General features: G+C 47.0%; 1 protein-coding gene across 5 annotated transcripts in view; it reads left to right on the plus strand.

The window, feature by feature from the left end:
- The window catches only part of CES5A (carboxylesterase 5A), an 88380-nt gene extending 60979 nt beyond the window's left edge, over positions 1-27401 (plus strand). For 3 of the 5 annotated variants that reach the window (XM_032854445.1, XM_032854443.1, XM_032854444.1), the window contains exons 2-11: positions 4207-4340; positions 6752-6905; positions 8298-8402; positions 10137-10241; positions 11553-11693; positions 14445-14513; positions 17056-17203; positions 24493-24642; positions 26797-26869; positions 26992-27384. In XM_032854445.1, the coding sequence (XP_032710336.1) occupies positions 4210-4340; positions 6752-6905; positions 8298-8402; positions 10137-10241; positions 11553-11693; positions 14445-14513; positions 17056-17203; positions 24493-24642; positions 26797-26869; positions 26992-27220 (1305 nt within the window). In that variant the 5' untranslated portion in view covers positions 4207-4209 and the 3' untranslated portion in view covers positions 27221-27384. Of the gene's footprint in view, positions 1-686; positions 892-2738; positions 2878-4206; positions 4341-6751; positions 6906-8297; positions 8403-10136; positions 10242-11552; positions 11694-14444; positions 14514-17055; positions 17204-24492; positions 24643-26796; positions 26870-26991 lie in introns of all 5 variants that reach the window. The other 2 variants (XM_032854442.1, XM_032854441.1) reach the window with 2 other exon arrangements.

Here is a 27401-nt window from a genome sequence, read left to right on the forward strand (position 1 = left end):
CTATGTGGAAACCGAGAAGCTTGCGCTCTTGGGTTCCCAAAATATCATCCTCCTGTCCCTCGGGGTGGGGGAGCTGATGTCAGGTGGCATCCCCATGAGAACTTTTTGTTTTTATTGATGTATATTTATTTTCATGTATATTCAAAAACATAGACTTAACTCGTCAAAAAGCACAATTCCATAGATGTTACTGCTTAGGATTGCCCTGGGAAGGATTTTTTAAAGTTTTTTTAAATTTAATTTTAAGAAAAATCTAAAAGCTCATAGTTGGGCAGGGAAGTCACAGACATGCCAGCAAGTGTGCTGATAGGTATGAAAATGACCCTGGGCCAGATGACTTTGTGGGACTCTAGGATCTGCAAAGCCTGGCATCTATCAGTTGGAGAGTAAGGGAAATCCACGCTGTTGAAGGGAGAGTTTCCTTGTTCCCCAAGAGGATTGGGGCAAATTTTGTGACTTGGTGCTGTGCTCCCAGGAGAAACGAAGTAAGCGCTCTGATGCAGGTGGCTTCTAAGGCAATCTTAAAAGAAGCCATGGACAGTGGTTTATTGATGGGGAGTCTAGGTACTTCCTTCTGCACGGCCTCTGGGCCAAGAGAGAGTGCCCCCACTGAGGGGCGCTCCTAGCTGGGCTCGTTCCAGTTCTCCACCCAGCCACTCCTGATTCTGCCCTGTGTGTTCCCTCAGGACCAGCCGCGGATGCACCAGTGAGGAGCACCAGACTGGGGTGGGTCCGGGGGAAGCAAGCCACTGTGCTGGGAAGCACCATGCCTGTGAACGTGTTCCTCGGGATCCCCTATGCTGTGCCCCCTGTAGGACCCCTGCGATTTAAGAAACCAAAGCCTGCCTTGCCCTGGAATGACTTCCGAGATGCCACGTCCTACCCTAAATTGTAAGAGCAGTCTCAGTCCCGTGGTGGAAAGTGGCCTGGGCGTGGGGGTGGAACACTGCAGGGGAATAAAGGTCGTGCAGCTTGCTGGGAAAGGTGGTGGCACCAAGGAGGAGGAGGGTTGACCATGGCCCCCCAGCTGGCTGATCAGCGGGACCACTGGCAGTGGTGTTAAGAGCACGCGGGTTCCTTGGGCTCCCCTCTTGGACTTCCTGAGTCAGAATCTCCAGAGCCCGGCCCAGGAAGCTGGTTGCACTGAAAGGTGTCTAGGGATCTGAGGACCGATCAGATTTGGGGATGGCTGTGGCAGACTTACTGAGTCTTGGTCCAGGTGTTTCCATGTCAATCCCCACCCAAGGTCCAGACTGGCTGAGGGCTTTGGGGTGAAGAACCACGCGAGAGGGATCTCAGCTCTAGTGCTCTCTGCCCGATGCAGGGAAATCCGCAAACACCTGTGGAGTAGATGCATGTGTCCTGGGTCAGGAGCCCCCGTCACTGCCGATGTTCAAGCTGGGGTGGGTGAATCAGGATGAGCATAGGTTGGAAGGTGAGACTTGAAAATCCCTAAGAATCTTCTGCACTTGATCTTAGCCAAAAGGCCGAGAAGCGATCCCCAAGAATCTTCTGATGCTCAGATTCTGTCCAGTCCTCAGGTTGGTTCTTGGTTCTTGGCCTTGGGGTCCCAGGAATAAGGAGTACCCTGGTGCCAAGAAGCTCCCTAAGTCACAGAAGACGACCCCATGGGGCCCAGGGACTCAGGACACAAAGCTGAAACTCATCTGTTCCTTCCTTCATGTATTCATTCAGCTAAGATCCATTGAGAACCAACTCAGTCTTTGCCTCTCTGTAACGTCCTGGGGGACATATGGTGGGCTGGTCACAGTTGCCCTGAATGACCTTGTGGGCTGGTGGGGATGCTGGGGAGCTACAGGTACTAGGGGGTGCTAATCATAACAATGATTAAAATATAAAGTGACGAGGGCAGCCTTTTAGGGCGTCAGAGAAGGATGCTGAGAAGGAACCACCCACCCAGCCTAGGAGTCATATATTGGTCTAACTCAATCTTACTGTGTCATAGCCTCAGTGCTAGGGACTATGAGGTACCAAGGTGACCAAAACAGCTTTTGGCTGGTCACATTTGAGTGGGGGAAGATGGCAACACTCATGTGCAAACCTAAGAGAACTTCAAGGAAAGAACACAATGTATATAGGTGTTTCTAAAGAGCTGTGGTCTAACTGGGGGGATCTCAGAAGGCTTCTTGGAGGAGGTGGCACTTTTACTGAATCTGAAAGAAAGGGAAGAACATGAGCAAACAGATATGAGCAGAGAGCACTCTGGGCATAGGGACCAGCCTGAGCAAAGGCTTGGATACAGGAATCTCCCTGCTCATCTACCTCCATTGGGTCCTGGTGAAAAGGCCTAGAGATGTCCTTTTGTCCCTCTGGGGGCAGAAAAGGGAGCTGCTAGAGCAAAGCCCTTGATATGTAACCCAGTGTCTTGCCCTCCAGTTTGGGGAATTGTTGAGCCATGTTGAATCTTGATATGTGTGTGTCTGAATTGTGGTAGTGGCTGTAGGCATGAGTGGGTGCTGGAAGTTAATGATACAAATATTCTGCACAAACTGCTTTCCTACCCAAAAACCAGATCTAAAAGAATTATAGCATGTTTCTCTGTTTGTATCACCATGGTGGGGGCGGGGGAGATGATTAGATTTTGTACCAATAGCTCCCATAGGCCTCTTCCGCTCAGACCCGGGAGGCCACCAGGCCTCTCTGCTGTCACCAGACCTGGCCTCTCCCAGGCACGTTCGCTGATAGCAACTCTGAGATCTCTCCTTCCTTCCTCCAAGGTGCCTCCAGAACTCAGAGTGGCTGCTCTCAGATCAACACTTTCTCAAGGTGCATTACCCCAAATTGGAAGTGTCTGAAGACTGCTTATACCTTAACATCTATGCGCCAGCCCATGCGGACACGGGCTCCAAGCTCCCTGTAAGGCTACCCACCATGCCCAGGGCTCCAGGGACCCACGCAGAGGGGCTGGGCGTCTAGAATCAAACCTACCCCCTGTTGGGTAAAAGGGAAATGTAATCACTTGACGCATCAATAATTCTTAAAAAGTCATTTAATGACTTTTGAACTTTGATTTTTAGTTTGTTTTGTTTTTCCCCTCTGTTGAGTATTTAATCGTCTGTAAACATTTAGAAAGACACTGCTTAAAAGGACCCTGATTTTCCGTTTGCTTGTTTGGGAAATCCTTTTTTATTTTTTTAAGATTTTATTTCTTTATTTGACAGAGAGACAGCGAGAAAGGGAACACAAGCAGGGGGAGAGGGAGAGGGAGAAGCAGGCTTTTTGCTGTGCAGGGATCCCTACAAGGGGCTCCATCCCAGGACCCTGGGATCATGACCTGAGCCGAAGGCAGACGCTTAATGACTGAGCCACCCAGGCATTCCTGGGAAATGAAGGGCAGGGCACCTGGGTGGCATAGTCCGTGAAGCGTTGGACTTTTGGTTTCTGCTCCGGTTGTGATCTCAGGGTCGTGAGATCGGGCCCCGTGCTCAGGGTGGAGTCTGCTTAAGACTCTCTCCATCTGCTCCCCTCCCCGCCAACCTGCGCTCGCTCTCTCTCTCTCTCTCTCTCAAATAAATAAATAAATAAATCTTTTTAAAAAAGATTTTAAAAAGAGAGAATGGAAAAGCTTTATTAAGAAGTATATCAATCCCAATAGTACCATGTGAATGTTTTATGTTCCCCAGTCCGAATTTTTCTAATCGATAGAGGAAAGTTTTCATACTTCTCCTCCCTGTCATCTCTCCTTGCTTCTCTTCTTTCTGTAGGTAGGGGAAGGAGTTACGTTAAAATGCTTAAGTGGTTTGGCTCTCCTACACGACTTACAATGATTTCCATCTTCCTGTGGGTCACAAGTTCAGTGATATTTAGTTAATGCTTTCTGGGCACTTGAAATTGTTCTAAGAACTTTGGATGCAGGATCTTGTTTAAATATCGTGATAACCCATCAGTGAGATACTTTCATTCTTCAGAGCTTACCTATGGCAAAAATGAGCCTCAGGGAGATTAAGTAATCTTCCCAACATCACACAGCTCATCCGTGGAGGAGCTGGGAATCCAACCCAGGTACTTCGGTGCCAGAACCCACAAGCTTACCCCTGGGCTTTCTTCAAAAGAAAAAGCCTCTGATGCTATTTAGAAAGGAAAGCTTTCTATTATATTTCCCTAAATAAAGAAAGTCCCAAAATGCATGGGGAGGGGATGTGAATGCCTGGCAGGTTGACTGCAGAGGTCTTGTCCCTTCCACAGGTCATGGTGTGGCTCCCTGGGGGAGCCTTCGAGACTGGCTCAGCCTCCATCTTTGACGGGTCCGCCCTGGCTGCCTACGAGGACGTGCTGATTGTGACGACCCAGTACCGGCTAGGAATACTGGGTTTCTTCAAGTGAGTGTCCCCACGCGACCGACACCCTGGGTCCCCAAGGCACAGCTGTGTGACAGCCACAGGGGATTCAGTGCCCAGCCACCTAAGGAGGAATGAGCCTTCAGTGATGTTGAACAAATGTGAGCCAAAGGAGTTAATTTTTGCTGCTGTAACAGATAAACCCCCAAGTCTTGGTGACATAAAACAAAACAAAACAAAACAAAAATCTCTTTTTCACTCAAGTAAGGTCCAGCTGAGTGATCCTGACTGAAAACGGTCTTTCTATGTGGTCCATCAGGGACTGGGGTCCTTCCATCTCATGGCTCTGCCCTCCTTCAGGGCCCAGACCCTCTGCATTTGACTGGCAAATAGACAAACAGCTATCATGCAAGGGAGTTCTTTCTGGGTCAGCCTGGAGTTGGCGCTTGTCACTCTTGTTCATATATCATTGGCAGATCTCAGCGTGTGGCCTCACCCAACCACCCTGGGAGGTGGAGAAGTGTAGCCCCAACGCGTGCCCTGGAATTTGAGGAGGCACGGTGGGTGAGCGGTTATAGGGCCTCACATCCGGCCTCCTCAGATACTCCCCAGGGAGGATCACTCCTTCCCTCTCCACAGTAATGGCCACCATGTGTCAGACACTCACAGTGAGCCAGGCACAGTGCTATGTACCAGTCATACGTTGCTTTAGCTTGCCCCCAGAGTAATCCTACGGGAGATGTATTGTCGTCATTCCCATCCTGCAGTTGAAAAGTGGAGGCACAGAGAGGGGCAGCAACTTCCCAGGGCTCACAGAGCAGAGCTTGACCACTTCTGTTATCCTGCTTAGAACACAGCAGACCCTAAGCCCTGGCCAGGGGGCAGTGAGAGAACACCAGCCAGCACTTCGGGGAAGGTGGCAGGGAGCCGAGTGTGATTCCACCCTTTGGGGAGTCTCAGTGTTGTGGGGGAGATACCACAGGCACACAAATATCCATGCCACCAGGCAGGATGTGATTAAGGCCCCGAGGGTGCCAGCTGGGAGGGTGGTACGCACAGGAGGGAGCTGTGAGGAATCAGGGCGGCATCACGAGAGAGGCGGCATTGGAATCGCACCTCCAAGACGAGGTTGGGTTTGAGAGGAGAGGCTGGGGAAGTGTCCTTGGCAAAGGAGCGGCCTGAGCAAAAGCTGGGAAGTTGGAAGGAAGTGGACTTGCACAGGGGCCGGGAATGATATTTGCAAGCTGTGCTAGGGACCTGTGGCCCTGGGCTGGGGCTCTGGGGCTGCCATGGGGACAGGAAGGGCTGAGAGGACCCAGAGCGATTACACTGTCAGCTGCTCTGTACATGGGGATTCCTCTGGCAGAAAAAGTTCCGAAAGTTGTTCCTAAGATCTGGGTCCTGGTAGGCAGGTAGATAAGGATGTGGCAGGAGATGGGTGTGAAAAGGCCTCGAAGGCCAGGCCAGCATGGGGGCTGAGGGATCCAGCCATGCCGTTCTCAGAGCAGCCTATCAGGACGGTCACTCCAGAGCAAGCGGGGGCTGGGCAGGAGTCTGGTTGGGAGGCTACTGCACAGCGTTGAGGCCGGCTGTTGGGACAAAGTGGGCTGGTAGTTGAGTAACCAGAGTGATTGCGAGCACGTACACAGTGCTTACCGTGGGCCTGCATGGTCAGTCTTCATAACCACATGTGACACAGGCATCACAACTAGCCCTGTTTTAGACCTGAGAACATTGACAGGAAGCAGGTTAAGTGACTTGCCCAAGGTCACCCAGATCGTAAGTGATCAGATTGTGAATCTGGATAAATGGAAATGGAAGAATGGGAGCCTATGTGAAAACCACAGTGGGTTGGAGGTGAAATCGGCAGGGCTTGGCTCCTGACCAGATGTGGGGGTGCTGGGAGAGAGAAGGCAGAGCTCATAGACCGGCACTGGGAACCAGCAGGAGGAGCCATGAGGGGGCTGGAGAATGGAGGGGAGTAGAATATGATCCCAGGGCTACTCACATACAGTGTGGACCACATGGATATTTTGATAGACGTTTCGCCCTTATTACCATTATTATTCATGTAGTCATTTCCTGGAACCTCTGTGCCCAGGACGTCTAGCTCCCTGGTGCAGACCAGCTCTCGGGAACGGGAACTTTCTGGAATCCATGGATTCAGGGGAGCCTATGAGTACCCTCATATTGCACTTACGAGATTGTGCATTTTTCTGGGGTATGTAACTTTCATGGGATTGTCAAAAAAAAACAAAAATGAAACCAAATCCCAGCAGAATGAGAGCCAAGCGTGGCTTTCCCTACTGCCCTACGCCTGCAGCCTCCTACCCTTCTGCACCAGCCAGAGTGGCAATGCCCTGACATCTTCCCAGAGCTCCACCTCGAACTCCCTGGGCTTTGGGAAACAGACTGAGGTCCACTGAGTTTTCTCACCTTGCCTCTCGCCCCAGCACAGGGGACCAGCATGCTCCAGGGAACTGGGCCTTCCTGGACCAGATGGCCGCCTTAACCTGGGTCCAGGAGAACATCGAGTTCTTCGGTGGGGACCCACGCTCTGTGACCCTCTTTGGCGAGTCAGCGGGAGCCATAAGTGTTTCCAGCCTTGTGAGTTCTTCTCTCTGTGGGGCTTGAACGAACCTCGGTGTGGGAGGTCACAGAAATTAGGATCATGAATCACTCGTAGCTGATTGGTGCTTTCGTGCTGAATGGACACTTCTCTCCCTCAAGCCGCCCATCATGAGTTAGGAGCTCAGTCTGCTTTTGTGGACAAGAGCTGTCATCAGGAAGAGTTTAAATGAGCTGCCCAAGATCACGTAGTGAGTCACAGTCTGAAGAAAAATTCTGTACTTATATTTATAGGGTCAAAACCCTGGTATCTAATTACCAGGACAGATAATTACTCATTTAATAGAAAAATGTAGCTAAAACTAAAGCAACAAAGGATGCATATAACGTTTTATTTCAACTTCCAACATAAAGTGTGCATTTCTTCGCCAATGGTTTGATACAGCGTTGTATCTTTTCAGGGTTGGTCTCTGGGCATAACCTCCTGCCCCCAGATTAATGTCCTCTACAGCTGCTTTAGCTTCTTCACAGCGAGCATGAACTTGAGATGCCTGCAATGTAGTCTGAGTGTGGCGTGCTCATGGAATCTCCCACTGACTCCCCACATAGTTTATACTCTTACCTTGTTCACACCAAATTAATCTGACGGCACTATTTTTCAGCTACTTGCTTTCATCAAAGTTTCTTTCCCCAAACATAATTTTGTTTTCTTTCTATACGCGTTCTTCATTGGTTCCTACGATATCTCATCGATTAGTTTGTTACAGTAGCAAGTGTAACTGACAAAAGCAAATCTGGGAGCAAACACACTTGACTCTTGGCCAGAAACTGGTGGGAATAGAAACATGTGTGGTGCTAGAAAACAGCCCACTGGCTCTGAGTGGTCGGCGTCTCCTGGGCCTCAGCTAAAGGTTAGTCACAGAAGGCAGTTAACATGGGAGTGGGTTAAGAGAGCATCCGCTGTATAGAACTTCACAATATACACGTTATTTTTCTATCTTCAAGATAACTCGATAAGGTGAATTAGAGTAAACCAACTTTTACATAACTCCCAGTTATGTAAAAAAGTTGTAAAACAACTTTTACAAAGCTCCCAGTTTTATAGGGAGTAAACTGATACTCAGAAATGTAGAAGGCAACTTGCCTGAGGTTCTCCAGCCGGGAAGTGAGGGAGTTAGGACTCACACCCAAATGTTTGACCTCAAAGCTCCTGAGGAGTCTGGGGCTCAGAGACGTTAAATAACTTGCCCGAACCTTTGTGACTCGTCCTTGAACTCCCAAACCAGGGCTCTGCCCCGCCCCCCATATGTGTAGAGCTTTTAAAGGGACTTCCTGGGAAGTCTTTCTTGTTTAAAGAAGGATGGGTGGTGTATGTGAAGGATGGGGGGTCCCCTGCATAACTTGTCCTGGTCTCCTGTGCTCTCTTTCCAGGTTCTGTCCCCCATGGCCAATGGGTTATTCCACAGAGCCATCATGGAGAGTGGGGTGGCCATCATCCCTTTCCTGAGGGCCCCCGACGATGAGAGGAATGAAGATGTAGGTACCTTGTTAACACCTCTTTAGCTTCCTCTGCTTGGTCACAGGAGAACTTGGGCAGGTGTTGACAGACCGTGTGCTTGGCCGTCCTTAATGACCATGGTCAGAGAATCCAGTGCTGGTCAAAGTGAATGTTACTGCTCCGTGGAAGGCCTGGTTCAGGAAGTAGATCTCCAGTGCAACACGGCTGGTGTGCACAAATGTGTGTGTGTGCATGCGTGCGTGTACATGAGTACGTAGGTGATAGCTCTTACATCTTATTCGTTGTTCTTTGTCTGGGATATATTACTCAGCCCCCTGTGTTGTATGCAACTCATCTCCTGTAACTGCTCCATTCCACCTAGAGGACTATGTTAAGAAAGAGCCTGAGGCTGTTTCCAGTTCAGTGGAAAAGAACACTGTGAATGAAGCATGTTGCCCGGCAGGAGCTTGTGAGGGGACAGTGAGGCATATGCCCAAGGCTTCTGTCATCTGTCCTCTTGCTTTAGTGTTCTACCAGGCAGTAAGGACCTGGAAGCCAGGGTTATATCTTTCATGTCCCAGTCTAGTAGGTGACTATCGATGTTTGCCGAATGAATGAGTTAACAACTGAGCTGATTCAGTCAATGAATATTAGCACAGGGTTGTGGAGCCATCTCCTGGGGACTGTGCGTTTTAATGGTACATCTGCTTAAACACCTTAGAGAAAATAACAATATACGCCAGGAGCAGAGGCCTTAGAGATAGAGTATTGTGAACGTGCTCCCAATACACAGGACATACTGATTTGGGGAACAGGATACAACAGCTTTCGGTTTGTACACATCCTTTTTCATTCAGCACACGTCTACTGAGTGTCCCTTGTCTCCCCAGCTCTATGGTAGGACCTGTGGGTTTATAAATGGAGACACACCACACTGACTTGAGAAGACCGTCATCTTTTTATGACAAGGAAAAGTCTGGATGGTGGTCCTTGAGCTCCTTCAGTTGTAGGCAGGTTTTGTATGTTTGTGCATTTTCCCAGGGAGAGCGTTTGTAGCTTTCATTGGCTTCTCAAAGCCTTTGTGACTCCCAGACACTGAGGGACCACCACTTTCAAGGGACAAGCGCCCAACAAAAGTTCAATGACCGGGCAAGACAGTGTTTAGGAAAAGGCTAGGAAGAAAAGGTGGGAATCCTGGAGGTGATGGGAAATTAGCAGAGGAAGGAGTTCATGAAAGGACATCCCAGAGGAAGTGGGGATGAGTGGAATTGGTGAGAGACAGAAAAAGATGTTGGGGGTTTTCCAGGCTGCACTAGGGGTGAGGTTGAGCAAAGCTGACGGGCTGAGACTGAGCCAGAGTCATGTCTCAGGGCAGATAAGTCATGCTTGCAAAGCTGCTCCTCACTCTCGGGGCTCCTGAGTTGGGCTTCTGGGCTCAGGGGGCGGGCCTCATGCCAGTGGAGCCGACGTCATAACACTGGTGTCCCCGTGACCAGGAAGCTTGACTCTGTCCCGCGTAGCTACGGAGTGCCACACGCCCTCCCCCAGCCCCAGCGGTCGCTAAAGATGGCCAAGAGGGTCAGGTAGGAGCGTAAAGAGGTCCAGGGCCAGCCTGACCTCAGTGTGTTACACGTTCGTGGGGGTGGAGTGGGGGTTGGGCAGGCTTCATATATGAAGGACCTGCTGGAGGTTGGATCAAGGACTCTTTTCAATTGTCATGTTCTTGGCAGCTTCGAGGGCTGTGCTCTGACCCAGTCCTTCTCTGGAAATAGTTGCAGGTGGTCGCACGCATCTGTGGCTCCAACGCGATGGACTCGGTGGCCTTGCTGCACTGCCTGAGGGCAAAATCCCCCACGGAGCTGCTGGACATCAACAAGGTGGGGAGGGACAGGAGGCTCTGGGGACACACAAATCCCACCACTCTCTTACTTACTTTGATTTGGGACTTTGGGAAGATGGAGGCTGGGATTCGTAGTAATGGTGTAGAAACACAAGGTGGAATATCCAGAACCCTGATAGGTGATGAAGGAACCTGTGGGCCAGGGATGCTGTTCAGCCTGGAGAAAAGCCAGGAAAATATGAAGGTTGTCTCTAAGTCTCTGAGAAGAGGGACCACACCTGTTCCACATGCTGCCAGAAGTTAACTCAATGCCAAGAGCAGGAGTTCTGTTAGGAAGCCATTTTGGCTTGATAGAACACCATGAATTTTCTAAAAACTCAGTGGTCTGCAAAAGGCCAGCTCCTAGAAAAGGTAGTGAGACACCCACCTCTGTAGGGATGCAAGCAGAAGCTAGATGGCAGCTGACAAATTTCAGTCACTGGGTGATTCATCGAAACAAATGAGCTTTTATGTCCCTTCCAATCTTGAGAGCTTCTGATGGTCCTTGGAAGAGCGAGATCATTATCTTTCAGATTCCAACGTTTGTTGGGTAGTTATTTAGCATAGATGAAGGGTCTGCTATGAGCTGTGTGGAGTGTGGGAGCTGCTTGACCTTGACCTGATATTGTGTAAAAGGTCTTTTGTGTACTCCCCTCCACCCCTATTCCCAAACAGAGACCCCAAAACACCATGGACAGAGCCAGGTGTTACTTCCTGAGACCCAAGAAATATCCAGCCAGATGAAAGGCAAAGACACACCGACCCCCCCCCACTCCTCTGCCCACCTCCCCCCGCACCCTTTGCCCACCCCCAGTCAGCCACTCTGTACATGGCATTTGGCCAGTGATTCGCAAACTTGAGCATGCATCAAAATCACCTGGAGGCTTGTCGAAACAAGTTGGCTGGAATGCATCCCCAGAGTTTCATATGCAATAGGCCTGGGCTGGGGCCTGAGAATTTGTTTCTAATAAGTTCCCAGGTGATATGCTTCTGCTGCTGCTGTCCAGGACCCATACTTTGAGATCAACTGTTGTAGGCTCTGGTGTTCTTTAGGTAGATACTAATTATTATCCTTATTTAGCAGATGAGGAATCCAAGGCAGGAAGCTGAGCCCCTTTGCCCAAGTAAGTGGCAGGGCTGGCCAGGCAGCACTCGGGCCTCGGGATGGGCCAAAGGTGGCTTAGTTTTGCTTTCGTAATGCAGTTTGACCACTGCTGGAGTGGGTTGGCTCTGCTGGACTAGGGATTTGGGGACAGCGGGTTTTATGAACAGAAACAGATGCTGATTTTTCTCCTCTCCCTTATTCCAGAAAACCAAGTCTTTTACTCGAGTGGTTGATGGTTTTTTCTTTCCTGATGAGCCTCTAGACCTACTGACTGAAAAAACATTTAATCCAATTCCTTCTGTCATCGGAGTCAATAACCACGAGTGTGGCTTCCTGCTGCCCAAGGTAAGAATCCCAGCTGTCCTCCCTATCGCTCCCTCAGCAGTGAGGCCGCTGCGTGCTTCCATGCTGAGCGCTCCTGTCCGTGACGCCAAGCACTGTGAGGGAGCCCAGCGGCCAAGGACACAGAGATGCCCCTCCCCCTCACTGGCAGAGGGTAACTGAGGACTCGGGGCAGCCATAGCCGGTGTCTGCTCTGCTCCTCATAGAAGGCTTAGGGAGAAAGAAGCAACTCTATAAAGAAGTAAGGGAGGAGGCTTTCTTCAAAACATTATAAATGATTATTTCAAATTAACATGGTTACTGCTTTGAAGATGAAATTCACGCAGGTTTGGAAAATCTCAGGCCTTTCCATTTTCACATCCAGCCTTGGTTCTGGCATTTTAACTTCCAAGAGGGCTCTCGAGGCTTGTCCAAGTTGCAAAACGATGGAATCCCTCTAGTCGTTCAACAAGTATGCACGGAACGTTTGCTACCTGATCTGCACTCTTGCAAAAACCAAGCATTCGGTAGTAAACAAGTCCCCCGGCTCCAGCTTTCTGCAAGCTGCCATCTGGCTGGGGAGAGCAGGTGGAATCCAAGGTTGAATAGCTGGTTTCGGGAAGGGACAAGTGCTACAAAGGACATCAGCTGGTAGGAGAAGGTCTTTAGGGAGGAGAAGCGGTAGAGAGGAAAGGCTTCTCTGGGAGGGATCGTTTGTGCTCAGGCTGAATGCTGAGAAGGAGCCGTGATTCCTTGACCCTGACATGTAAGAAGCCCTTCCTGATTTGAAATAAACTTTTCATCTGTCCTCAGAAGGGGAGGAATGCTCAAATTCATAATATCACCATAACTCAATTATAGAGACCAACCCCTCCTTTTAAGCTGAGGGAGAGGAGATAATGAAATACAGAGGTTTGCCAAGGTTCAAGGCTAGTTGGTGCTGTTTAGAACCAGAACCCTGAGTTCCCTGGGCCGTCAAAGGCATGTTCTGCCATGATGAATTTGACCTATAGAGCAATGATTTCGGGTAAGTGGCAGTGGGGATCTTTCTCCTCATGTTGTGAATGTGGCTTAAGGAGGGCTCTTCAGTGCTTCTGGGTCTGCACCAGAAAGAAGGCAGGTGCTCCTGATGACAGCTACCACCACTGTAACCACTGCGACCAGTTTTGAGTGCCTTCCACGTGCCAAGTTTATGCCATTGGCACAACAGCTTGTGAATCAAGGTGAAGCACTATTAGTCCTGTTTTTCGGTTAAAGAAACTTAGCCTCAGAAAGGGCGAAGTTCCTTTCCAGTCTCCCAGCTGGGGAGGAGACAGTGGTGTATAATTTTTTTCATGCACTTAGGCTCTGCCATTAAATGTTGAGTTCTCTGTTAACCTGCTCTGTGACCTCAAGTGAACTGCCCAGCCTCTCTGAACCTTTATTCCTTTGACCTGTGAAATAGGGCTGATCTTACTACCTGCTTCACATGCACCCGTCAAATAGCCTGTCATATAACAAGTGCTCAGTAAATGTTAGATATTGGAATTATTCAAGTGGCACCATGGGATGTGGTGCTCAGGTCTGCGTAGCTCAGGAGCCTGGGGCGGGGCTGTGACTTTCCAGTTATGTCCCCTGCTGGCCGCTGGTGACCGTGGGTAGTCCTCCAAAAACAGATCTCAGCTTCTGAACATATAGAGAGGTTCTTAGTGTTGAAATATACTTGCAGATAAATTGAATGATTCTGGGGGTTCCCACAGATGCCCGGAGACAGAGACGTTTAAATATTTACCCTGGCGATTTATTATCCCAAGATTTTCAGCAGAAAATGTCAAAGGGAAATTCATTTGACACGTGGAGAGTTACTTGTACCCTCTCATGTGTTTAAGCTGTAGTACTGGCCAGGGAGGCGTCAGTTAGCAAATAATTACCCACAGCTTGTACTAGGTCCCATGCAGAGCCTGGGATCTTAACTCCCACCCTTGCAGCCTTGCTGGCTGTCGGCGAACTGCTGGCTTCTCAGAGGCCCTGACTGCAAAGGTCTTGAGAAAGAGAACAGTAAGTCACTAGCTTCGAGATTTTCTGGCCTCTCTTCAGACTTGATGCCGGAGCGAAGCTATAGCCTGTACCAGTTTCCCAGGGCCGCCAGAACAAAATACCACAGACCGGATGGTTTAAACAACAGAAACCTAGTTTCTCACAGTTCTGGAGGCTGGAAATCCAAGATAAGGTGTCGGCAGGTCCAGTTTCTTCTGGGAAGTACCTCCCTGGCTTGCTCATGGTGGCCTTCTGCCTGTGTCCCAGTATGGTCTTCCCTCTGTGTGCTCACAACCCCGGTGTCTCTCTTGTGTGTCAGAATTTGCTCTTCGCATAAGGCCACCAGTCAGATTGGATGAGGGCCCCGCTAACGTCCTCCCTCTCATTTAATCACTTCCCAACAAACCCTATCTCCACACGGTCACATTCTGAGGTAGTGGGGGTTAGGGCTTCAACATGGGAATTTGGTGGTGGGGGGCATGTCAGCTCACAACATTGTCTTTCCACAAAGCAGCCGCGCAGGCCCCATAAGACCACAGGTGTGGCAGGGAATGGCTGCATTTTAGCAAACGTGGGAAGAAACATCATTGCTTCACCAACCTATGGAGGTTCTCCTACATGTCGCCCCCTGGGGACTGAACAGGCTCCTGCTTGCCCTAGCCTCTCTTCTAGAAGGCAGACACTTTGGCTCTCAGAGAGAATGCTTTCCCTTCAGGTGACCTGAGGTGCTCATGGAGGACGCCCTACTTCTCTCCACAGAAGGAATTTCCCGAGATCCTCGGGGGCTCCAACAAGTCTCTCGCCCTGCACTTGCTGCACACAGTCCTGGTAAGTGAGCTTGGACAACTGAGTTTTCAGAGTCATCTGTTTAACAAGCCTCCTTGGGCCACACTCGGGACAAGGGGCTGGGGCTATAGAAGTTCCCCATTCACTCATTCAGTGAATCTTTGCTAAGCAGAGTTCCACAGTCCCTTATTCAGTCTCCAAATCCAAGGAGCTCTGAAAACCAGCCCACAGGGAAGCCACGTCTGCCTCAGCCGGGAGGTGGCCGCTGGTCCTTATCGTTCCCATTCACGTCATTTGTCCCCCTATTCATGTGCTTCTCTGCGGAGATGGTACTGTAGGGGCGGGGATGCCCCCCTCCAGAGCATGTGATATCATATGCAGCCTCGGTACTGAATTATCTAGATACAGTCCGAAAAGTTCTAAATTCCGAAACACACCCGGGACTGGGGACCCGTATTCACTAGACACCAACCGGACACCGTATAAGGTTCCAGCCAGACCAAGGACCATTACTCAATCATCTACTCATGGACTCCCTGCACAGATATATCAGTATTAGGTCTTAGCCAACCGCTAGAGGTAGGGATGGATTCCTTTCTCTTCTTCCCTCCTTCTTGCCTTAAACATTTCTCCAGCGTGAACTTTGTGCTAGGTTCCTTTCCGCCACCTACTCATGGAATGGATGTTTGTTGAGAGCCCACATGCCCCAGAGCTTCCCCATGCCCTGAGAGCAGTGAGAAGCAGGCTCTCCCTTTATGCTTACAGGATCTGCAGACCACGGGTGGATGGAAGGAGGAGGCACTTCGGTACAGTGTCTTAACAAACCAGAGCAGAGGAATGTCCAAAGCCCTCTGGTGCCCGCAGGAGGGAGCAGGTAGCTCTCTTGGGGAGAAGGGCCTTGAAGAATGAGTTAGGTTTTTTCTGGCTCCTGGAGCAATGGGCTGGGGAGCTGGAGGACCCAGCGTGGCAGTTAGGAGCAGAGGAGTGTGGTGAGATCAGCTGCTGGGGTTGGCTGCCACTCGAGAAAGAAGCTTCCAGCTTCTATATGCTCTGAAAGGAATGTGAAGCTTATCCCGGGGGCTGGGAACAGAAGAGTGATGTGATTGATTCCCATTTTGGAAAGATCCTTCTGGACACAGAGTGAGCCAGATTGGAGGCAGGGGATATCTCAGGCCTCAAGGCTCAGAGGGGATGTTTGATAAGTCTTCGCTGTCCAGTGATGAGAATCAGGACTAAGGTTTGAGAGATACTTAAAATGCAAGTCAGACAGCGGGACCTTTCAGGCTGGATTGGAGATGACCTCATGGAGGATGGCCTCATTGATCTTGGCCTTAGAAAAGAGGAAAATTCAAGCAGAGGCTACTTCAAGAGGAGGAGGGATCTTGAGGCAGGTCCTAGGAGTGGGAAGTAGGCTTCGTGGGAAGGTGCAGGAGGACGGGAAGGGTGTGCAGTGTCTCCTAGGTGGCAGAGCAAGAAATACTTTTCAAAGGTTTAAGTTATTCTCTGATGCAGAAGACAGAGCCTTGCTTTAGAATCCCAGAGGTCTGCATGGTGACTGTCCCTCTGGGGCTCGCCAAAGGCTCCACAGAGCACTGTACCCACCTTGGACACCTCGAGCTCGTAGGGGTCTGCTGGTCATATGGTCCAAGTCAGGGACACTCACTCGCACCAGAGCCTGGAGTTGCTTTGGGCCTGATTAAAAACACGCGGCCTTCAGAGGACCCGCTGAGTGGGTCTGAGCAGTGCTCCCCAGTGTGCTCTATACTGTCCCCAAATTCCAAAGAAACTTCTGCCTGGCTGTGCCTATTGTCATGTGGCGGGTGAGAGGGTGATGGTCAAGGTGCCATGACTTGTGCCAGCATTTCCCAGACTCCCAGATCACCAAGAACCTCACCAGTGTGGCAGACCCTGCATCTTCATGAAGTTTACTTTGCAACAGCTGACATTTTTGCTCAGGGGGAGTTGAGAGATGGAAGCCTGGGAGGCAACCTGTGCTGAGTCAGGAAAGCACAGAAGGTCCTGTTCAGGGATTTAGCAGTGGGTCTCAGAGGGGACTGATAGAACTGAAGATAGGCTCTGTGCCAGCCAGCACCTTTCTTTCTTCAGATCTCATGTAATTCTCCAAACAACCCATTTTTTATGGATGAGGGAACTCCAAACAAAGACTAGTTCAAATCTAAGAACAATGGACTGGAGGCAGCACTGTTTCCAGAAGCAGAGTCCCAGTAGTAGCCGCAAAGGCGTATGCTCAGAAGAGCCCCGCCCTTGGTTGCCAGGGATGGGTGTTTCTGAAACATCTCAGGGAGGCGTGCGTACTGTAATTAGGAGCACGCGTTCCTTGCGTGCATATATAGACTTGCGGAAGAATCATGGTTGCACCAGTTTGGACAACCACTAACTCTCTCAAAGCCTCAGTTCCTTCATCTGTGAATGGGGCTAATTTTGATATTTGCACCATAGGGTCACTGTGTGGATTAGATGAGACATTGCACATAAAGACCCCAGAATCATCTCCACCTAAGCAAATGCTCATCGTGTTTGCTATTGTTGACCTGAGTCTCCTGTGACCATGATTTTTTTACAGCGCATCCCCAACCAGTATTTATACCTTGTGGCTGATCAGTACTTCTCCAACAAGCACTCCCCGGCTGAGATACGAGATAGTTTTCTGGACTTGCTTGGAGATGTGTTCTTTGTGGTCCCTGGGCTGGTCACAGCTCGATATCACAGAGGTGAGTCTCTGAGTACCCACACCCCCCACCGTACAGCAGGGTCACAGTCCAGTAAGGCCAGTGACTGCCAAGAGTCTTGTGGCTTGATAACTGGCCACCTGCTCTACCCTTTTGTTCCCTCAGTGAGAGGGAGTTCCCAAGAATGCGTGGGATATAACCTTGCACACTGATTTTTGCAATTCCTGTGCCTTTCAGGGTTCAGGGATCTTGGCCAGTTCTGTTGTTTCTGCTCCTTCTCCTTCAGGACTGTGCAGAAAATTCTCATCTCCCATGACTTGGGAGGACTCATTTCCCAGACTCCTTTCTATTTAGGTGTCTTCCCAAGAATTTTAGCTCTAAAGAGTAGTGGAGCAATCAGAAAAAGAGTATTATTTGTGGGGATACAAACCTTGTCTCCCTCCCTCCCCACCCTAATTCCTTCTCTCTCTCCTCCTTTCTTCCTCTCTCTTTCTTCCATTCCCCTTTTCCTCCTCTTTCCACGTTTTTTTTTCAAGTTTTTTTTTCTTTTTTAAAAAAAAATTATTTATTAGACAGAGATCACAAGTAGGCAGAGAGGCAGGCAGAGGGGGGTGGGGTGGGGAAGCAGACACCCTGCTAAGCAGAAAGCCCGATGTGGGGCTTGATCCCAGGACCCTGAGATCATGACCTGAGCTGAAGGCAGAGGCTTTAACCCACTGAGCCACCCAGGTGCCCCATCCAGTTTTTTTTGTTTGTTTTTGTTTTTTTAATCCAGAACCTACCATGTGCCTAAGAGTATCCTTGGCCCTAGAGATATAGCAGTGAACCAAACAAAGACCCTGCCTCCATGAAACTCAGATTCTAGCTGGGGAGACTGATAACAAAGAAGTAAAGATAGAATGTATATGTGTTAGGTGGTAATATAAGAAAGATAAACCGGGGCAGGGGACAGCAGTTGCAGGGAGCTCTGGGATTCTGTATCATAAGGTTTATGGAGGAGACAAGAGAATGAGGACCAAGAATTGACTCTTGAATTTGGGAACACAGGAGTCACTGGTGACCTTGATGGGAACTATTGTGATGAGATGATGTATGTAAAAGTCTGGTTAAAATGGATTCATGAGAAAAAAGCAAGCTGATCTTCAGAAAATAATTGCAATCTCAAAATCTCAGCAGTGGTTTTGAAAAAAGGAATGAATTGATTTTAAAACTTTACATGGAAATGCAAGGATAGCCGAAACAACGTTGAAAAAGAATGACAAAGTTAGAGGGCTTACAAGTCATCTGGTTTCAAGTATAATTTTCAAGATGTAGGAATTAAGAAAGTCTGGTATTGACTGAAGGCTAGAGTAGAGAGTCCAGAATATAATTAGCCAATTTTTGACAGAGGTGCTGAGATAATTTAGTGGAAAAAAGAAATTCCATTAAACAAACAGAGCTGGAATAACTGGATATTTATGTAGAAAAAGTGAACCTCAACCCGTTACCTCACACTATATACAAAAATCAATGTGAATTGAGTTGTAGATCCAAATGTAAAATCTAAAATTGTACTGAAGCAAAATTAATACATATTTTTTTGCTCATCAAAAAACACTGTTAACAATGTTAGCAAAAATGGTGGAGGAGGGAATTCCAAAAATCTGTTCCATCCCAAAAGCAGTGAATAAACTGGTAAGTACTGTCAGAATCAATTTGATCGGAACCTGGAAACATATCAAGGGTTTATCGCAAGCAAGTGAACATTTAATTAAGATATAGATCCTTGGGTCTCAGTGAGACAGTGTGGCATTTCAACCTATTCTGCCCCATTTCTTGATACCAGCTAGGCAGTGACCTTAAAGACAGCAGCCCACATTTATAGGATAGGTTTCTAGTACTGGAAGGAGAAAAAAGGACCTCACACTCAAAGAATTGTGTTGTTGTTGTTGTTGTTGTTGTTGTTGTTTTGCTTTGATCTATCTGGTGGTTCCCTAAACAACTAAGCTCAAAGGGTTTGCTTTCCTTTCACCTAACCCAGAACTCTCTCAGGCATTAGGCACCTACCCGGAGGGTATTTTCCATCAACATTTAAAGGTAAATGCATTTGCCGGGGCGCCTGGGTGGCTCAGTTGGTTAAGCGTCCAACTCTTGATTTCAGCTCAGGTTATGATCTCTGGGGGGTGAGATCAAGCCCTGTGTCAGGTTTTGCACTAGGCATGAAGCCTGCTTAAGATTCTCTCTCCCTCTCCTTCTGTCCCTCCCCACCCACACTCACATGTGCACATGTGTGCATGCTCTCTCTGAAAAAAGAAAATAAATAAATAAATGTATTTGCTGCTGCCCCCAGATGCAAGGGATAACAGTTGGAATAAATAATAGGCAATACTTAGGAGGAAAAGCTGGGCAATAGAATGTTTTGGGAATAAAGGCTTGAGAAGCTCCCTCATAGCCCTGGGAATTTAGAAGGCTTTGCGCTTGTCTAGAGTGGGGAACATGCTTAGAAAAGACCTGAGATGACCCTAAGCTGTTATATCTGGCTGACCTGAAGGCTCTGCTCATACAGAAAGTGGAAGCTAAATAAGAGTTGTAGACTGTCTGGCTGAGTGTTGAGGGTGTGCTCTGACACACACATAATGCCTGTCTTCAAAGATTGGGAGATTTTGTCTGTTTTAGGCACTTATGAAAATCTCAGCTGACCCATAAAATTATTAGTTGACCATGAAGATAAGAAGAGAAATAAGAGTTTGGTGGCCACACATGAAGAATAGTCAAAATTAGTACAGAAACATTTCTCAACAAACAAACAACAGCAACCACAAAAAGCAGTAACAGTAAACTGTGGCAAAGGGGTAGAATCTGATGTTCAGAGTTGCCACATTATAATATTCAAAATCTCCACTGTTCAACAGCCATGCAAAGAGATGGGAAAGTATGGCCCACAGACAGGGAAAAAAGAAATGAATAGAAACTGTCCCTGAAGAACCCCAGACATTGGATTTTCTAACTACTTTAAAGCAACTATTAAATATACTCAAATAGCTATAAAGGAAACCACATATAAAAAATTAAGGGAAACCATGAAAATAATGTTTCACCACATAGAGGAGCAATAAAGAGAGAATTTATAAAATTATAAAAAGGACCAGATAGACATTCTGGCATTGCAATATATAGCAACTGGAATGGAGAATTCACTAGAGGGACACAGTGGCAGATTTGAGCATGGAGAAGAAAGAAACAGAGAACTTGAACATAATCCATAGAGATTACTCAGTGTGAGGATCAGAAAGATAAAGGAGTGAAGGAAAATGGACAGAGCCCAAGAGACCTGTGGGACACCATAAAATATCCCAACAAATGCATGATAGGACTTCCAGAAGAGAAGAAAGAGAAAATAGGTAAAAAATAATATTTAAAGAAATAATGATCAAAATGTCTCAAATTTGATGAAAGATGTAAATATTCATGTCCATGAATTTCATTGAATCGCAAGTAGGAAAAACTCAAAGAGATCCATGTAGAGACATATTATAATCAATCAAACACCAAAAACAGAGAAATTCCTGAAAGCAGTTAAAGTGAATAGACTAATCATGTACAAAGTAGCTTCAATAACATTAACAGCTGATTTCTTCACAGAAACCACAGAAGCCAGAGACAACAGAATAACATACTCAAAGTGCAGGGGGAAAAAAAAAAGTCCTGCCAACCAGATTTCCATGTCTATCAAAACTATCTTCAGAAATGAAGGGATAATCAAGACATTTCCAGATAAACAAAAATTGAGAGTTTGTCACTAGTAAACCTGCCTGACAGATACTAAAGGGAGTCCTTAAGGCTGAAATAAGAGGACACTAGACAGTATCTCAAATCCATAAGAAGAAAGAAAACACTTCTCATGGTACTCACATTACTTATGTTTACTTACAGAAGTCAGTATTGATTTATTTTTGATTCTCTAATGTCTCTTTGTTTTCCTACATCATTTAAAAACAACTGTAGAAAATAATAATTATAAATCTATGTTTTCACATACAATGCATCAAGATGCCATTTGTGACAATAACAATATAAAGACACAGAGCTATAAAGGGGGAACATTTTTGTTTACTATTGAAATGAAGCTAGTATTAGTTTGAAGTAGATTATTATAAATTAGGAAGTTAATTATAATCCCCAGGGCACCACCTAGAAAATAACTAAAAATATGTATGTATGGTAAAAGAAACAAGGGGATCAAAGTGGTACCCTGGAAAATATAATGGTGATGGAAGAACTGAAGAAGAATATAAGGCATATGGGGGACAAATAGTAAAATGCAGAAGTAAGTCTTTCATAGTCGGTAATTATACTAAATGTAAATGGATTCTCTCAAAAGGCAGAGATTGCAGAATGAGTGGATTATAAAAACAGTCCAACTGTGTGCTGTCTACAAGAGACCATTTTAGAACCAAAGACACAAAGAGGTTGAAAATTACAGTGGATTCTCAGATCTAACAACAAAAGTATCATCAAAAAAGAAAAAAAAAGATAAATTGGACTTCATTAAAATGAAAAATTTGCATCAAAGGGCAATATAAAGAAAGTAAAAAGACAACCCACAGAATGGGAGAAAATATTTGCAAATCATTTACATGATAAGTGTTTATTATTTGGAAAATAAAAGGACCCTTATAACTCAGCAAAAAACCAAACAAGTCGATTAAAAAATGGGCAAAGGAGTGAGTGGACATCTCTCCAAAATAGATACATGAATGACTAATAAGCACATGAAAAAGTGAGCAACATTATTAGCCATCAGGGAAATGCAAGTCAAAACCACAGTGACACACCTCTTCATACCCACTAAAGTGGCTATAATAAAAAAAAACAACAAACAAAAACCAGAAAATAACAGTGTTACTGAGAATGTGAGAAACTGGAACTCTCATGAGCTGCTGGTGGGACTGGTAAATGGTCCATGTCATGTGGAAAGTGGTTTGGCTGTTCCTCACAAAATTGAACATAAAATCACCATATCACTCAGCAACTCCACTCCTAGGCATAGACCTAAGATAATTGAATACCAGATGGCTAAGCAAAAATTGTACATGAATGTTCATAGCAGCCTTATTTGGAGAGGCCAAAAAGTGGTAACAACCCAAAGATCCATCAGCTGATCAGTATACACATATGACGGGTTATCATTTGACCATAAGAAGAACACCTGCTACAACGTGGTTGTTCAGGAAAACATTATGCTCAGTGAAAGCAGCCAGACACAAAAGGCCATGTGTGTGATTCCATTTATATGAAATGTCCAGAATAGGCAAATCCGTGGAGACAGAAAGCAGTTTCCAAAGGACAGGAGGGCAGGGCAAATAGGGAGTGACTGCTTAATGGATCTGGGGTTTCTGTTTGGGGAGCTGAAAATGTTCTAGGCCTCAATAGTGGTGATGGTTGTAAAACATTCTGAATGTACTAAAAACTACTGATTTACCATACTTAGAAATGGTTCAAGTGGTGAATTTTATGTTATGTGTATTTTTAAAAAAGATTTTATTTATTTATTAGACATAGAGAGAGAGACCAGAAGTAGGGAGAGAGAGAGGGGGAAGCAGACCCCCTGCTGAGCAGAGAGCCTGATGTGGGGCTCAACCCCAGGACCTGAGATCATGACCTGAGCCGAAGGCAGAGGCTTAACCCTCTGAGCCACCCAGGTGCCCCTGTGTATTTTACCTAAAACTACCAACCAAACAAAAAATCCACTGCTGCTCTGAAAATGAGAAAGCAAGCCACAGACTAGAAGAAAATATTCACAACATAATTATCTGACAAAAAATTCATATCCAGCATATGAGAACTCTTACAATTCAGTAATGAAAGGACAAATAATCCAATTACAAATGGATAAAAGGCTTGAAAAGACACTTCACGAAACAAGATACAGGAAAGCCTTTTTTGGCTCATGAAAAGGTTCTCAACATGATTAGTCATCAGGGAAATGCAAAATAAACCCCAAATGAGGAAACCATGGACACCTACTAGAATGGCTAATATTGAAAACACAAACCACACCCACCACTACTGCTAAGGGTGTGGAATATTCAGCAGTATCATGTATTTCTGGAAGGAACATAAAATGGTACAACCATTCTGGAAAACTTTCCGTTTCTTATAAAATTAAGTGCATACCTACCCTACTACTCAACCATTCTACTCCTAGGCATTCACTGAAGAGAAATGAAAGCATATGTCCTTGCTGGTGTATGGACATCCGCAGCGGCTTTAATCATAATAGCACCAAACTAGAAAGAACCCAGAAGTCTATCATCAGACAAGTGGGTAAACGCACCGTGGTATATTCAAGCAATAGCGTATCCTTGGTGGTTGGAAGGAATCAATGACTGATACATGAGATAACATGGAAGAGTCTCAAAAAAGACTGCACCCAGGACAAGAAGCCAGACACACAGAAGTACATATATTGTGTCGCTCCATTTATGCGGAGGTCAAGGACAGGCAAAATTAATCTGTGGTCTCGATCCATAAAAGCGCTGATTGTCTCCTGGTAGAGTGACTACAAAAACACACAAGGGAATTTTCCAGGGTGATAGAAATGCTCTGTATACCCTCGCGTGGTGATTACAGGAATGTGTATACATTTGCAAAAACTCATCAAACCATGTAATTAAAATCTGCACTTTTTATTGTCCATAAGTGACACTTCAATTAAGAGAGAGAGAGTGAGGAGAGGGAGCAGAGATGAGTATTTTGGGGTCTTGCTAGAAGGGATTTAGAGATACAAGCCAGTAGCTAGAGGGGAAGCTGAGACCAAGAGTATGTGTGTTTGTGGGTGTCTGTGTGTGTGTGTGCACATGTGTGTGCACGTGTGTGCGTGTGTTAACAGAGACTCTGCTGATGGCAGTGGTCCAGGAGAGAAACATGGATGATGCAGGGAAAGGTGGGGTGAGGAGGAATTAAAAGCAAAGACCTTTAGCGGAAGTGAGGAGAAGGAATGTTGGAAGCAGGGAATAACTTTGTTTGGTTTGTCTTGGGACAATTGAGGCAGGATCGGTGGGAGGTAGCTCTTTGCTCAGGAGAAAAGGTTTATAGCCAAGTGAAGACCTCTTGCCCAATCTGTCTTCCCTGAGGGCTAGTGAACTCCTGTAACCACGGGGGTAGGGGCTGCTATAGCAGCAAGCGCTAGCCTCTATTAAGGAAGAGGGAAGTTAGCAGGGTTCAAGTCTGCATTGTCTCTGAGCCATCCCACCCACGGGTGTGGCGGGCCCTCTGGGTGGGAACGCGTGGCCAGCCCCAGCTCCACCGAGTTGTGCGCTGGCCACAGGCCCCTTCCCTTCTCTGTGCAGATGCTGGCGCACCCGTCTACTTCTACGAGTTTCAACACGGGCCCCAGTGCTTAAAGGACAGAAGGCCGGCTTTCGTCAAAGCCGATCACTCTGATGAAATCCGCTTCGTCTTTGGAGGTGCCTTCCTCAAAGGCGACGTTGTCATGTTTGGTAAGGAGCGGGCTTCAGGGGGGCTTCTGCTCTCGTGGAGACTTGAGCTTGGGATGAGCTGGAGAGAAGCCCTCCCCCCGCCTGACGTGATGCAAGAGCCCCCTGGTACTGGTGCATTGGAATGTAATCTACAGTTTACAGACCCAGCAATTCCCTGGAAAATGCCCCCACTCTTATTTTTAGAAACCGAGATGAAAAGGAGTTGTCAGCATTTGCTTGATGAGTGTTTCTCTTTGTGCTAAAGCCTAAAGGGCTGGACCGTTGGGGGCACTCATGCGATCTAATTTTATTTTTAATTAGAACCACTTTCTTCTCTCTGACCACTGATCTTACCCTCCTTGCCCTTTCCAGAACTATCGATGAGATTACCACCCAGGGCTTTAAAAGGCAAAAAAAACAAAAAACAAAAAACCCCAAAACAAAAACAAAACAAAAAAATCCACAAAACAACAAAACCCAACAACCCATGTTTTTCATAATTCCCAATGTGCTCTGGACCCAGGTGATCTAATGTAGATGTTGTGCACTGCTACTAGCAAGGTTCGCTCATCTGTTCCTGAACTTATGACCTATTCAGAGCCTAAAATAAGAAGCCAATCAGATGAGGTTATCCACTGAAAAAATTTATAGCAACTACACACAACAGATATCACTAAAATATTTCGTTAAAGAAATTGCATGACCCAGGCCCTTGACCAGGTCATGCTGGCCTCTTGTGCTCCGCACAAGTACATTTGTGCGCTGCGGTTTATTCGTTACATCATTTATTCATGCCCATCCTAATAATACAGATAATAACACAGCTGCCTCTTGGGTTGTGATAAGGACCCAGTGAGACAATTTTCACAAGGCACACAGTGAGTGCTTAATAAATGTCACTGTACTACGAGCAGCCATCACTGAGCTCATACTGTGGGACGGGCACAGGACTCTCCAAATGGGAGAAAATGAACCACATGTGTATCAAAGTTTCAATTCCTTAATATCTAAAGAGCTCCTAAAGTCAGTGGGAAAAGAACAGCCCAGTGGAAAAGTGGCTAACAGATACAAAGAGACAGTTTATGGAAAAGGAAATGTGAATGACTTTTAAGCATCAAAATCAGCGTGACCTCAGCCATAACAAGAAGATTGCACACTAACCTTGACTAAGGAAGCCTTTTTCATCTATCAAGGTTGGGACGAGCAATGCATTTTACATAATGTATTTGAGCAGGTGTGGGGAGACAGACAATTTCATATATTAATGCAAAACTTCCAAATTTAAAATGCAGATAGTCTTTCCCCAAGCAATCCAATGTCTAGAATTTTTTTGTGCAATTATACTTGCGCACAGGCAAAACGATAGGCATGTGCTGCTGCATTGCTTTTACCAGCAAAAGACTGAAAACGCTGTGAAGATCCGCCCAGAGAATACTGGGCGCATGAATTATATATTCACATATGATTGCATATATACATATTCATGCATTATACATTTAGAGAATAATAAACGGCAATAAATGGAAGGTTTTTAGGCGACAGTGTGGAACTATCTCCTGGATACGATTTTGTAAAAAGAAAAAGACGCAGAATATGTGTTCATGTCATACTGCATATGTAGGAAGGTGTCCGCTTAAACCCTTGTATGTGTCCAGCCTGCCGTTGGAGGGCACTCAAGGAGCTGGTAGCTATGGTTACCTCTGAGGCTGGGCACAGGGGGTGTGGAGGGAAGGGACGGGAGGGAACCTTATTTTCATTAGATGCCCTTCCTGCATGTTGCATTTTGTACTTTGAGCAAATATTACTTTCTCCAATAAAGAAATGCAATAATTAACTGAGTCAGGGAGTGGTGGAAAGAGACAGGGGTGGGGGGTGTGGTGTGGTCTCTGTCCCCAGGGAGCTTGCAGCCTCGCAGGAATGTCTGGAAGAGCACTGGCTAGATGGGGAAGCTGGGTGTTGAGCCTCCTTGAGCATTCAGAAGCCATGATTCCTTGGGCCAGCCCCTGCTGTTCTGGGCCTCTGTACATGCGGCTGCAAAAGGAGTGCATTGATTGGTGGGCTGGTGAGAGGATCCCGAGGGAAGGGAGATGGGAATGCCATATTCAGCACACCTGAGTCACCTTGGCCTTCTGGTGAATCCGTGTGAGAGCCGGGTTTTGCGATTGTCTCCTTCAGAAGGAGCCACGGAGAAGGAGAAATTGCTGAGCAGGAAGATGATGAGGTACTGGGCCAACTTTGCACGGACAGGGTAAGTGAGCCCTGCCCCCCACCGTCCCCCCACTACACCCTCACACACCCCCGCCCAGGCTCCCCCACAGTCAGGTGTTGGAGAATGGAAATCTCATCCACATCTCTGCCTTCACTTTCCAGGGACCCTAATGGGGAAGGTCTGCCTCTGTGGCCAGCCTACAGTCAGAGCGAGCAGTACCTGAAGCTGGACTTGAACATGAGCGTGGGACAGAAACTGAAGGAACAGGAGGCGGAGTTTTGGTCAGATACCCTCCCCCTGATCATGTCCACTTCCACAGCCCTCCCGGGTCCTCCTCCCCCCTTACTCTCCCTTTCTCTGCTCCTACCTTTCTTCTTCTCTGCTCCCTGAGGAATTGTGTGGGATTTTGATTTTCCTTCTTCTGCAGTTTCCCCCACGACATTAGCTCCACTTTTGTGTTTAGCTACTTTGTGAAATCAGCTGCTTTTACTGATGTTTTATGGACGTGGGGATGATCTCTAGGGACTTCTTTTCGATATCAAACAAAGCTGCTTGCCTTGGAACACTACCA

Source organism: Lontra canadensis, unplaced genomic scaffold, assembly GCF_010015895.1.
Source record: "Lontra canadensis isolate GAN:19392208 unplaced genomic scaffold, GSC_riverotter_1.0 scaffold8, whole genome shotgun sequence".
NCBI classification, from domain to species: domain Eukaryota; kingdom Metazoa; phylum Chordata; class Mammalia; order Carnivora; family Mustelidae; genus Lontra; species Lontra canadensis.